We start from the raw sequence: 14187 nt of genomic DNA, 5'->3' as shown, positions 1-14187 counted from the left end.
ATTAACTTCATAATATACTTTTAGAAAGTTTTTAAAAATTAAAGAAAGTATGTGTATGGGAGTTATCTCTCTGCTTGTATGTATGTGTGTTGTGCATTTGCAGTGCCCACAAAGGCCAGAAGGCGTTGGATTCCTTGGGACTGAAATTACAGATGGTTGTGAGTCACAATGTGGGTGCCAGGAACTGAACCTGGCTCTTCTGGAAGAGCAGCCAGCATTTTTAATTGCTTTGCCATCTCTACAACCCCAGAAGGAGTAAATTAAAATTGATGCAGGGCTGGAAGTAAGGGTGAATTTGGTCAGTTTCAAGATCTAGCCAGAGTGGGTTTAATTTTGTCAAATTTTTTTTCCTGTGGAAAAAACAGGCTTTACTGTTTTTAATTTAAATTTAAGAATTTAGATTGATTTTTAATATTAGCAATTAGAAAGGATCACATTATATCCTCATGTTTGTATAAAAATATCAGTGGTTAAAAAAGACAAATGGGACTATGGAAATTAGTCCCAAGTGCAGTTTTCTTTATTTTTGAGGCTGTTTATGAGGCATTAGTCACTTGAGGTAGTAACATTTATAGGTCTTGTTAACAGATTTCTAATCTAGGTTCAGTACTACTGTTTGCCTTTTGAATTTTTTTTTCTAGTGTCTGGTGAGGTACATTGACTATGGAAATACTGAAATTCTGAACCGATCTGACATAGTAGAAATTCCCCTGGAGCTGCAATTTTCTAGTATTGCCAAGAAGTATAGACTTTGGGGACTACAGATCCTTTCTGGCCAAGAAGTTACCCAGTTTGATCAGGCAAGTCACACATTTAAATACTTTTGTTAATGTATTATACTTGAAACTATATACATGAAAGCATATGCACCTTTAAATGTCATTAGTTTTTTTTTTTAATGTAAAAGCTTGTATATTTTGGTGAAAAAATACTAATTATAAAATAATTCAGGATTACAATAAAGTTTACAGTAGAATACTTACCTCATATGGTCAGACCCTGGGGTTGACTCCTGGTACTTACCAAACAGACAAATGAGCCGGGTGGTGGTGGCACACGCCTTTAATCCCAGCACTCGGGGAGGCAGAGGCAGGGCAGATATCTCTGAGTTCGAGGTCAGCCTGGTCTACAAGAGCTTGTTCCAGGACAGTCTCCAAAGCCACAGAGAAACCCTGTCTCGAAAAAAAAGAACAAAAACAAAAACCAGACAAACAAAAAACCAACCCAGCAAACAGATAAATGAGCATAAACACATAAAAAACAATTATATATTTGTTCTCCTATTTAGTAAGTAATCATTCTTAATGATCACATAAGTGATTTTATATATAAGTGAACAAAACAAATGTAAATGGTTTCTTCTGTAAAAATTTAAAGGAATTGTCTTTTATATGGCAGAAATTCTGTTAGCATTGTTTTTGTGAAGATATTAGTAGTTTGAATTTTTTACAAATAGTATTACAAATAGTCAGATTTATGTTTTAGGCAATGTGATGGTAGCTGGCACAAACTAGAATAACCTGGAAAGAGTCTCAATTAAGGAATTATCTAGATCAAATTGCTCTGTGAGCGTGTATATGCGGGCCTGTTTTGATTGCTAAGTAATGTGGGACTGCTCAGAGATTGTGGGCAGTACCAATCCTTGGCTAAGGTCTCTTGAATGATGCAGTACAGGAGATAGCTACATAAGAGCAAGCAGGCAGCATGGGGACATTCGTTTCTTTCTACTTTTAAGCATGATTGTGGTGTTGCTGGCTGTTTCAGCCTCTGTAACTTCCCTGTAGTGTTTAATCTAACTTGAAATTATAAGGCAAATAAACCCTTTCCATTCTGTTTTCCTGGGAGATGCAACACAGATTTCTACTCACACCACATAGAGATCCCATGACAGAGCAAACGGAGCATGGTGCTCAGCCTGCAGGCAGCTCAAAAGGTTAGAGTGTCTTTTCCAGGTGCCTCAGTTGCTCTAACCCTCCACGAATCAGCTTGGGTGGTTTTCCTTCTAGGCAACTGTTTGTATGTCAGAGTCTATTTTGCATTTTTTTCTTCTGAGAGTCTTCTTTGTAGCCCAGCTTTTCTGAGTCTTTGTGGCAGGTGGTTTTATCTCAGAGACTTTGCAGCCCTGCTTCCTCTTCTGAGAGGGACTGTCTTTTATTGCTTACTCTGGCAGGAGGGGTCCCAGTGAATCAGGTCAGTTTCAGTGACAGCCTGAACCCCCCCACCCCCCCACCCCCNACAGGGTTTCTCTGTAGTTTTGGAGCCTGTCCTGGAACTAGCTTTTGTAGACCAGGCTGGCCTTGAACTCACAGAGATCCGCCTGCCTCTTACTCCTGAGTGCTGGGATTAAAGGCACGCGCCACCACCGCCCGGCATGAAGCTATTCTGAGTTGATTACTTTTCTGTTTAAGGAGTCTTCTTGCAGAATGAAATATTTCAATTAACCAGGAAAGTGTTACATAACACTCCCCACCACTTTCTCTAGCTCTTAAATTCTTTCAGCCCCCTCTTTTGCAATGATCACTGGGCCTTGGAGGGGTTGACTATAGATGTCCACCAGTGGCTAAGAAACAGGCTACCCTATCACAGTGACAGTCACCGGATCTCAGGAGCGTCCCCAGTGGTTACTCACAGGAAGGTAGCACATTCCTGGTACTGGGGTTTTTATTTAATAGCACTAGGGTCTCTGGAGTGTCCTTTTTTATGCATGTAGGGTACTTTTTTTTTTTTTTTTTTAAAGAATTAACCCAGCCCCAGTAGGGTTGTAAGGTAGATAGAAGTACCATTTTATCTGGTTGTTTCTTTAGTGGCTTTCCAAATATGCAATACAGTTAGGGGTTAGCATTATGTTATCTATAGAGCAAGACCTTTTCCAGAAGATAAATAGGACAAGGCATTGTCCTGAACTACTGTCTCATAAGATAGTAGGGTTACAGAGATAACCTTGGTGAAACACCTGAATGTCTGTTGTCATTTTGTTCTCAGAAAGTGTCAGGTGATTCCTAATTTCACAGTTAAGACGATACAAAATTTGAACATTAGCAAGCTATAATACAGCATGGAAAGATTTCACCGATTTGTATCATTTGCTTCCTCCACAGTTTGCTTCCTCTGCAATTCAGGGTTGAGTCTAAAGCTTGAATAGGAGGTGCTAACTTAATTAGTTCTCTGTAATCTTCACACCTTTTACACATGCTGGAGCTTTTCCTGGGAGCCTCCCTACATTTCTCCACTTCTCATCAACTCAGTGGGCCTGACTTTATCTGCTCAGACCCACTTAGGGCCAAAGGTGAATGGGGCCCTGCTGCACCTGCTGGTTCCCAGGGTCAGAGTGGCCCTGAGTTAGCATGGTGTCTGTAGCCTTCCCAGTCAACATACCTGACTGCTGGGGGGAGTTCCTGGCTGGGCAAACCATCTCCACCCCTTGTTTAACCTTTTGCTGGAGGGAAATGTATCCTCCTTAGTCTGCAGGGGGTTGGGGAGGTGGAGGTGTATGGAGGAGTGCGGGGAGTGGTGGTGGGCAGATTACCAAACCTGGGACAGTCTTAATCATCTCCTGTATTTAATTAAGGACACCTCTGTGAACTACTCCTCAGGCAGAAGCTCCTTAGCATACAGTGTGGCTTTTTATCACCTTTTTCCTCAGGAACTCCAGCTCCACACAAATCCTGCCCTTTGTCTTTGAGAAGCCCAGACAGACCTCTTCCTTGCCTTTACCCTTTAACTATCTCCTCTCAGTTGTCCTACCCCTTTCTGAACTCTCTTTACATGCTGGTCTAAGTCACTGAGATCTGCTAAAGCCCTTCCTGCTTTATAAAGGTCTTGCCCACCAAAGGACTCAGCAAAACTGCTCAAGCTCCATACGAGTCTTGAGGTCCCTGCAGGATCAGCCTTTTCTTTAACTCTTCTGTGAACATGGTTCTATGGGACTCAGTGAACTGGCTTCAAACACAGCTTCTGTTACTCCTAGTTCCCTCAATAGCATCTGTCCTCCTCTATGGTACTCTAGTTACTGATATTTATGGGGACTTCAGAGATAGCCAAGCGTTCCTAATGTCTTGAGTTTTGAGTAAACGATTTGTAGTACCTCACATTCTGTAATTTAAAATCCTTAATAAATAAATTTTGAAATTATTTTACATTTATTGTGTGTATATGTACACACACGTGTGGGCATGCATGTGGCACGGCATACGTAGAAGTCAGAAGGCAACTTGTAGGAATTTTTCTCCTTCCACCATGTGGCTTCTGAGGATTGAACTCAGATTGTCAGATGTGGTGGCAGACTCTTACCCACTGAGTTATTGTGGGCATCTGTTTTGTGCTTTGAGATTCTACTTCTTTTTCTTTGATTAAAAATTTTTTTGCCTTTTAAAGTATTTTTAAGTTTTGTTGGACTCCTTTTATAGGTACCAGAAATTCTTTATAAAAAGAAAGCTACTTAGAACATCATTATAGCTGATGGTGGAGACTCATGCCTTTAATCCCAGAGCTTGGTCTACAAGGTGACCTTCAGGATATCCAGAGCTATTGAGAGAAACCTTGTCTTGAAAAACAAAACCAAAACTAAACCAAACCAAACCAAAAAACAAAACAAAACATTACATTTAATTAGAGCCAAGATAGTTCAATCTGCTAGGTTAAAAAATTATTCTAGGATATTTAATTAATATTCATTAAACATTTATTAATATGGTTAAATACTAGCTTTACTTCTAGAAAAGAAAATTTTCACAAACATTGGAATAATTCATGCCTATGAAGATATATATTTTTATAAGTCAACAACAAGGTAAGACCCCCCCGTATACAAATTTTAGAAAATAGAAATATGCTTGGGAGCAATGAATAGAAACAGTAAGTGAGAAAATGTTAATGTGGATGGTTTATGCTTTTCCCCCTTATCTTTCCTAGGGCAGAACATTTTTGGGGAGCTTGATTTTTGAAAAAGAAATAAAAATGAGAATTAAAGCAACCTATCAAGATGGAACAGTTATTGCTCAGGCTGAGTATGGCACTGTCGATATAGGGGAAGAAGTGGCAAAGAAAGGATTTGCAGAAAAGTGCAGACTAACCTCTGGCATTGACGTCTGTGAGGCAAAGAAACCAGATCCTAGTCAGCTTGCTCTCAGGAGCCTCAAGAACCCTATCCCCTTGTGGGGGCGCAGATCAAACCAGTCATCCTTCAACAGGCCGAAGGGGCAGTTTAATGGGAAGTTGACTCTTGATGTGAAGCATGAAACTAATGCAGGAAATCACGTGACATTTCCAAAGTAAGACGGGGTTGTCTTAGTTTTTCCTAGGGTTTCTTTTGCTGCAGTGAAACACCATGACCAAAAAAGAAGTTAGGGAGAAAAGGGCTTATTTGGCTTACACTTCCATATCGCTGTTTATTATGGAAGGAAGTCAGGACAGGAACTCAAAACAGGACAGGGTCCTGGAGGCAGGAGCTGATGCAGAAGCCATAGAGAGATGTGTTGCTTTCTGATTTGCTTCCCCTGACTTGTTCAGCCTGCTTTCTTACAGAATCCAGGACCACTAACCCAGGGATAGCACCACCCACAATGGGCTGGGCCTTCTCCCATTGATCACTTATTGAGAAAATGCCTTACAGCTTTTTCTCCTGGAGGCTTTTTCTCAACTGAGGTTCCTTCTTTGATGACTCTAGCTTGTATCAAGTTGACACAAAAGCAGCCAGGACAACTGTGGTGCTGTTTTAAAATTTTAATTGATTTCAAATTTATGGTAGTGGCCTTTATAGAACTCTGTAGACTTTTGGAATTCTTAATAGTGCCTATGATTTTGTGATCTTACATAATTTCTGTTTTTTTTTCCCTCATCAAATGCTTATCCCGCTCTTCTTTAGTATTTTCCTTAAAAACCAGTTTGAAAATAAAATTGTTCTTGAATTGTTTAAAGTTCCCTTGCCAGCTTTTCATTCCAATTCTTTTGAATGCCTTTATAAGAATAAAAATTACCCAGTATTAAAATTATTCAAGGAAAGCCCAGAACTTAAGATTTGAAGTTGGGGCTGGAGTGGTAGCTCAGTAGAATACATACCTAGTATGCATAAGGCTCTGGATACAATCCCCATTCTTTTAAGGGAAGAAAGGTTAAATGTTTTTCCTCTGGCTTTAAGAATATTTTTCACATGCTTAAGGAATCTTTGGTGTGAAAACTTGTGGTGAGATTTAATTGCTCTGTAAGGAGTTTATTTCTTTAAAAATATTCTTTCAGCATTTTTTTTTTTTGTAGTGTTGTAGGTTCAACCCAAGGTCTAATGCTTGCAAGGCATTTACTTTACCAATTGAACTTCACCCTCAACATATATTTTTAACTATTAACTGATCGAATAGTTGTTTATACTTCTCATGTATGGTATGTTGGTATGTTTTTTTCAATTTATCTATACCATGTAATTAAAAGATCAGAGGAAGTAGCATATCTGTCATCTCAGGTATACATAATTTGAGCCACTTTTTAGATAATTTTTAATTATTTACTTGAGGCAGAAAGCCAGACTAGATATTCAAATATACCAACATATTATTTTAAAAATATTATTTTATGTTTGTGTTTTGCTTACACTCATGTCTCTGCACCACATGCATGTCTGGTGCCTTCAGAGGCTAGAAGAGAGGGCCTGGCCTTACTTCTGTTACTTAGCTCTGGTTGTGAGCTGCCATGTGGGTGCTGGTAGGGAATTGAACCAGGGTCCTCTACAAGAGCTTCCAGTGCTCTTAACCACTGAGCATCTCTCTAGGTCAGTGCTTCTCAACCTTCCTAATGCTGTGACCCTTTTCTACAGTTCTCTTGTTGTAGAGATCCCCCAGCCATAAAATTATTTTTATTGCTACTTCATAACTGTAATTTTGCTATGAATTGTAATGTAAATACCTGATGTTTCCCACGAGGTGACCCCATGACAGGGTTGTTGAGTCCTCAAGGGATCGTGACTCACAGGTTGAGAACCTCTGTTCTTGCTCCAGTATGTTCTTAGAGCCAAGCCATAATGTCATAGCAATTTGATGGATTTTACTGGTGGTTTAGGAACTAAAACAAATAAGGTGCAAGGGAGGAGGGAGAAGAAAAAAACTGACACAGAACTGTTTATTGTTTATGTTGTTCTTTGGAACTGATAGTGTTAAAAGGAATTTGGAAAATAAGAGAGTGGAGGCATTGTATTTGAAGTATACACCAGTTAATAAAACCTAGTTTTCGTTAAAATAATTTGTATTTTGGTACAGAGTCTCACTGTGTAGCCCAGACTTCTGTCAAACTGCATGTAGGTGAAGGTAGTCTCAGGTTTTGTATGCATCCACTTTGGCCTCCTAAATTCTAGGATTTCAGGCTTTTGCTAACATGCACAGCTTAAATTAGTTTTTAATGTTGAATTAGGCAGTAGTTTTAGTGTCCACAATTAATTGTAAAATGTATTATAAAAGTCCACGATAATTTCAGTTTTTGAGTTCCAACAGCTTTAGCATACTTTTAAAAATGAACGAATTTGTTTTTAACAGGGAAAATTTGGCTGCTGGTGACTTTAATTTAGGCTCTAATGTCAGCTTGGCAAAAATTAAACAGGACCAGAAACTAATTGAAGAGATTGAAAAGCTTAAAACAGAGAAAGAGGTTCTTCTAGAAAATTACAAGGCATTAGAAATGAAAGTTGAACAGACTGCTCAGGAGCTCCAGGTATGTCAGTGGCTTGTGGTGAAGAAAGTTCTCCTATGAAATCTGTGTACTTAATGTTTTTATTTGTTATTTTGTCACTCTGTCTCCATTCTCTTTTGATATTTATGTAAGGAGAATTTCTTATATTTTAGGCTAACTATGTTTATATTTCATTGGCTGTTTGAAATTTAAGTATTTTTCATTTATATTTTCTCTTATGTTCTTCAATTTTATGTGTGTGTTCATTGTATGCAAGTGCATTTACATGTGTGTGGTGGAGGCCAGAGGTCAATGTAAGATGTTTTCCTCATTTCCACTGTAGTTTTTTTCAGACGAGCTTTTCACTGAACCCGGAGCATGCTGATGTGACTGAACAGCAAGTCCCAGTCAGGTCCTCCTTTTTTCTGCCTCACCAGTGCTGGATTGCAGATATGTGCCACTGCTGTGCTTGGCTCTTTAATGTGAAGCTGGAGACCTAACTCAGGTCCTTATGCTTGTCTGGCAAGCACTTTACTGATGCAGCCAGCTCTACAGCCCCCAAAACCTTTTAAATTATGGAAAATCTCAAAACATTCCAGAAAGAGAGATATCATAATCCCTCTATTGTGCAGCACCATTTTATTTTACAGTCTTTGGTTATTTAGTCTTTTGTTAAATCTGTACTTCATATAATGTTTCAAAACAAGCCCCACTAATAATATCTCATATTCTTAAGAATGTGTCTATTTTCTGTGCATGGTGGTACATGCACACCTTTAATTTCAGCACTGAAGAGTCTAAGGCGGGTAGATCTTAATGAGTATGAAGCCAACTTAGTCTGTATAGCAACCTTCAGGCCAGTTATTGCTACAAAAAATAATATATATCTATTGCTAATAGAAGAGGATGTTAAAGAAACTAAGAGTTGAGTGTGGTAGTGCACACATTTTAATCTCAGCACCCAGGAGGCAGACACAGGTGGATCTCTATGAGTTTGAGGTCAGCTTGGTCAGCACTGTGAGTTCTAGGCCAATCAGGGTTACTTAGTGAGACCCTGTTACCACCATCACCAATGCCACCACCTGCACCACTACCACCACCTCTACTTCCTCCACTTCCTTCAAACAACTACTTCTAGGTACAGGTGTCCTGGGTTAGATCCCAGCCCTCCTCAACTGAAAATCAGCCAAACTATAACCATATTACATAGTTCATAAAAAATAAGTAGTGGTTGCATACATCTTTAAAATTTATCCCTTTCAACTTGGGTCCCAGACCTGGTATTAGCTGGATGTCCAACAATTCCATTCAGTTCTGACACTAACATTTTTTTTAAACCCTTAACATTTTGCTAGAGTCTTTAACTGAACAGTCATTTGAATGCTCAAAGTACAATGTCCTAATTGGTTCTCACTAAGATAGTATATTTTTTGTTTCAGCAAGAGAAAACAACTACCATGGATCTGACTAAGCATTTAGAAAGTACTCTGAAGACATGTGTAGGAACCAGGCTGAAGAATCTGGCAGCTAAAGTGGAACTATTGAAAGAAATAAGGTACCTTAAAGCAAAATTATGTGTATTTTTTACAGTTACGGTTATTGAACCCAGAGTTTTGTGTATACTAGGTAGATTCTTTACGATTGAGCAAAAATGTCAGCTTCAAAAAATATTTTATATGTGGATACATGTGTGTTTGTGTGCATACATGTGCATGGGTACATGTGTAGAGGCCAGAGACAACTTTGAGTATCATTCCTTAGGTGCTTTCTACCTTGGATTTTGAGACAGGGTTTCCCACTGTCCTGAGCTCACCAGTTAGGCTGTTGTGCTTGGCCACTTGAGACCCAGGATGTACTGATCTCCATCCCATTAGCACTGGGATTACACTGCACACCCCTCGGCCTAGCCTTTCAGTGTGGGTACTGAGGATTGAAGTTGGGTCTCCATGCTTTTGTGGCAAGCACTTTCCCAACTGATCTTTTTTAGACCATCCCCATCTATATTACACATACATGTAAAAATTGTGTGTATACTGTTTTTGCTTTTGAGGTTTAATCTTTGGATTTTTATGACTTCAAAGAGAAAGTTTCAAACCTTAGATTAATTTTATAGAATCTTTTGGTCAGTTTTCTGTTCTCACTTAAAATTATAGTCGTAAATTCATCTTTGAGAGTGAAATTAGAAACAACCCTCTCTCCTTACTTCAGCTTCTAAGCGGTGATTTGAAGGAGAGCCAGCATGTTAACTCTATTTGAGGTCTTTTTTTCAGTTTACTGGAACTGAAGATTTTTTAAATTAAATTTATTTATTTCACATCCCAGTCATGTTTCCCCTTACTCTTCTTCTCCCAATTCCTCCTCCCAACTCCTGTTAATTTCCAACTCCCCAATCCAGTCTTCCTCCGTTTCTGTTTAAGAAAGGGCGGGTTTCCCATGAGTTTCAATAAAACATGACATATCAAGTTGCAGTAAGACTAAGAACTTCCCCATGAGCAAGGTGACCCACTAAAAGGATTAAGGTCCCCCAAACCAGTAGAAGAGTTGGAGACAACCCCTGTTCCCACTGTTAGGAGTCCCACAAGAGGACCAAGATACACAACTGTAACATGTATGTAGAATGCCTGGGTCAATCCCAATCAGGCTCCCTGGTTGTCCGTTCAGTCTCTTCCAGCCCCTTGAGCCCAGGTTAGTTGATTTGCTGAGTTTTCTTGTGTCCTTGACCCTTTTGGCTCCTACAGTCCTTTCTCTCCCTCTTCAGGATTTCCCAAGCTCCGCCTAATGTTTAACTGTGGGTCTCTGAATCTGTTTCCTTCAATTGCTGGATGAATATTCTCTGATGACATTTGGACTAGGCACCAATATATGTGTATAGCAAAATATTGATAGGCACAATATTACATTGACATTACATTTTTCCTCTCTTGTCGTATTTGGTTTTATCCTAAGACTCTGGGCTACCCAGACTGTGTGTCTGGTGGTGTTTCAGGCAGAGTCAGGGGTGGGCTTACTCTCCTGTCATGACTTTTAGGCTAGGCTGGTCATTCTTTGACTATTATTTCAGTCTCTAGCCTAATCCTTACTTAACCCAGCATATCCCATAGGCAGGACAAACTGTAGGCCGAAGGTTATGTGGCTAGGTTGGTTTCCCACTCCTTCCACTTGAAGTCTTCTTACCTGGTCACAGATGTCCAGTTCAGTCTCAGTATCTGCTGTTGTTAGGAGCCATAGCTGGGGGGCATCATTGTAGATACCTGGGAGATTCCCTCATGCCAGGTTTTTACCTGACCCTGAAATGCCCCCTTTCTAGTAGTCTCTTTTAGTACTCTCCTCTCCATTCCCCACAACCTGGTTTCGTTCCCATTCTTACCTGCTCATGAAATCTCCTCTGTCTCCACTTCCCAGGGAGATCTGGGACCCCCGCACCCTGTGAACCCTCCTTGTTATCTAGTCTCTATGGGTCTGTAGATTGTAGCATGGTTATACTTACTTTACAGCTAATATCCACTTATGAGTGTGTACACACCATGTTTATCTTTCTTGGTCTGGGTTACCTCACTTAGGATAATTTTTTTCTAGTTCCATCCATTTGCCTTCAAATTTCCTGATGTTCTTGTTTTTAGCAGTTGAGTAATACTCCATTATGTAAATGTACCACATTTTCTTTATCCATTCCTCAGTTGAGGGACATCTAGGTTGTTTTTAGGTTCTGGATTTTACAAGTAAAGTGTCTATGAACATAGTTGAGCAAGTGTCCTGGTGGTATGATTGAGCCTCTTTTGGATATATGCCCAAAAGTGGCATAGCTGGGTTCCTTGGTAGAAAAATTTCCAGTTTTCTGTTTTTCCTTGACTTTCTTTTAGGGATTTATTGATTTCTTCCAATTTTTTATTTGTCTTTTTTCTCAATTTCTTTAAGGGATTTTCAGAATTTCCTCTTTAAGGAGCTATGTCATTTTCATAGTTATTTTTAAGGTTGTTTTCTTGTGCTTCATCTGTGTTAAGTTGTTTAGGTTTTGCTATCATTGGATACCTGGGCTTTGGTGATGCCATATTGATTGTGTTCTTACAGTGACATTTAGACATTTGGATTTGGCATGATTATTTGGCAAGGTGTTGATTCCTGTGTTTGTCTTTGTGGGATGGGTGTTTTGTTTCTTGGCTTTTCTTTCTTCTCTGGTCTTCTGGTCTAAATGGCCAACAGTTCTAATGACTGGTAAGTCTTCAGATCCAGTAGGGTGTTTCCTCTGGTATTTTTTGAGGCCTGGGGTCCCTAGATCCAACCTTGTCTCTGGTAAAGCTAAAGTGTTCTTCTGAAGTTATATACAAGGATATGGAGCCTGTGTGTGTGTGTGTGTGTGTGTGTGTGTGTGTGTGTGTGTGTGTGTGTGTGTGTGTGTGTGTGTGTAGGGTTTAAGTGTTGGGGCAGGCTGGGTTGGGACACGTGGATGGTGAGTAGTATCTTGCCTGGGGTCCGTGACAGTGAAGGTGGGACTCACTAGTCTGGTCCTACTTCACTATTTGGAGTGGAGCCCATGGGAGGGAGTGCAGTCTGGGGTTGTAGTTTTAAGGAGTATTAGTGGATGCTGGGGCAATATCTTACCTGGGATCCTAGATCCAGCATGGCCTCTGGTAAAGCCAAAGTCTTCTTCAGAAGTTGGCTGGGATATGGAGCCCAGAGGAGAGTGTGCAGTCTGGGATTGTTTGGCAAGCTTAAAGGGGTTAGTGGGCAGTGTATTACCTGGGGTCCCTAAGACCAGTCTGGCTTCCAGCCCAGTTGAGGGGCTGGGGTCTCTAGATCTGGCCTGTAAAGTCAAAGTCTGCTTCTGTAGTTAAGACTGGAATATGGAATTCAGGGGAGGGGCTGCAGTCTGGGATTGTTGGGCAGGTTTTAAGGAGTTTTAGCTGGCAGTGAGCAGTGTCTTACCTAGGGTCCTTAGGACCACTCTGGTCTCTGGTAAAGTTGCTGGGGCTGTGGGCCCTAGTGTGCAGTCCAGGGAAGGGGATTGAAAGTTTTATTAATATGAATTTATTATATTTTGTCTAAAAAGTGTTATTTGAAAATGTGAAGAAAAGGAACTAATTAACAAGTCTTATACAGCATTTATTCAGTAGTTCTCAAAGTCTACGTTAGAATTTGTAGGTTTTTGTGTTAATGGGAATTATGTTATTGTTAGACACAATTTGTCCCTCTTTTCTAATGCATGGATTAAATAGTTGTTAAAACAATCTAATTCTCTTTTTCATGCTGTATTCTGGATTTAAAACCAATGATTCGGCCCGGTGGTGGTGGTCCACGCCTTTAATCCCAGCCCTCGTGAGGCAGAGGCAGCGGCACATGGATTTCTATGAGTTTGAGGCCAGCCTGGTCTACAAGAGCTAGTTCTAGGATAGCCAGGGCTGTTCCACAGAGAAACCCTGTCTTGAAAAACCAGAAAGAGCAACAACAACAACAACAAACCCCACAAACCCCTAATGATTCATTTTCAACCTTTATTTTGATGTTGCCATGAATGCATATACTGCATGATGATTTCTTCCCCAGTGGAAGTGTGTATTCTCCAGTATAAATCCCTCACATAATATACGGTCTGTTGGATAATTTGGACTCCCAGAGTCTAATTAACTTGTGATACAATACTAAAATTCAGGTGTCTGTATTTGCTCTGAGTCAGACTTGAGCCAAACGACAGTGTATTTTAATTCATTCTTGAGGAAAAAACTGTGCTATTAGAATGGTGGCCATCTAGTTGGGTGCTAGAAAAAAAATATAGATGAAACTTGTTGGTTTTGTAAACTTGTTGGTTTTGTTACCTGACCTCTCTGATTGCTTTGTTTATAGATTAAAAAAAAAACCAAGCAACTCAGCACATACTGGGTAGAAAGGACTTTGCGTATGGCCCTGATAAACAAGACAGGCGATGTCTAAAATTTTTTAAATTTATAAATCTCATTATAGAACAGAAGTTAAAGGTCCTTTTGATATTTTAAAATCTGTAGATTTTGGATTTTTTTTCTCCAGACATGGTTTCTCTGTAGCTTTTGGAGCCTGTCCTGGAACTAGCTCTTGTAGACCAGGTTGGCCTCGAACTCACAGAGATCTGCTGGCCTCTGCCTTCCGAGTGCTGGGATTATAACCCAAGATTCCTAATGGAAAGATAGTGCCCCAAAGACAAGAAAAGCTCATGGCAGTAAAAACGCTTTTAGGCTTGTAGAGGTAAAGTAGCAGCAGGGTCTGTGTTAATGGTGTCTTGCAGGAAAAGAGGTAGGATCCACTAGCATTGTGAACCAAAAACTCTTATAAAAGATGAAGCTGAGACTTCTTGGCTCTGCAGAATTACCTTTGTGCAGTTCTCAGGTGGTTGAGCTGTCAGTGTTTCTGTAATCCCTTCAGTACCCTTCCAATAAATCCTTTCCAAACACTTCCATTCTCTTGCTTGCAGCTAAGAACCCAGACAGTTAAAGATGTAGGTCCCAATAATCTTCAAAATGCTAAGGAATCTTTTAAAATAACATTTACCTGTGCTCACCAGAATGAAGT

General features: G+C 39.9%; 1 protein-coding gene across 1 annotated transcript in view; it reads left to right on the top strand.

Annotated features, from left to right (window-relative positions):
* Positions 1–14187, top strand: part of Stk31 (serine/threonine kinase 31) — a 68995-nt gene that overhangs the window by 12856 nt on the left and 41952 nt on the right. Inside the window, 4 exon segments of the mRNA XM_050126619.1 lie at positions 642–800; positions 4912–5270; positions 7518–7692; positions 9090–9205. Of these exon segments, the coding sequence (XP_049982576.1) occupies positions 642–800; positions 4912–5270; positions 7518–7692; positions 9090–9205 (809 nt within the window).

The sequence above is a fragment of the Alexandromys fortis genome, unplaced genomic scaffold, assembly GCF_014885135.2.
Source record: "Alexandromys fortis isolate MF-2015 unplaced genomic scaffold, M_Fortis_MF-2015_v1.1 scaffold_245, whole genome shotgun sequence".
Lineage (NCBI taxonomy): Eukaryota > Metazoa > Chordata > Mammalia > Rodentia > Cricetidae > Alexandromys > Alexandromys fortis.
This window is presented reverse-complemented; position numbering and strand designations above follow the sequence as displayed.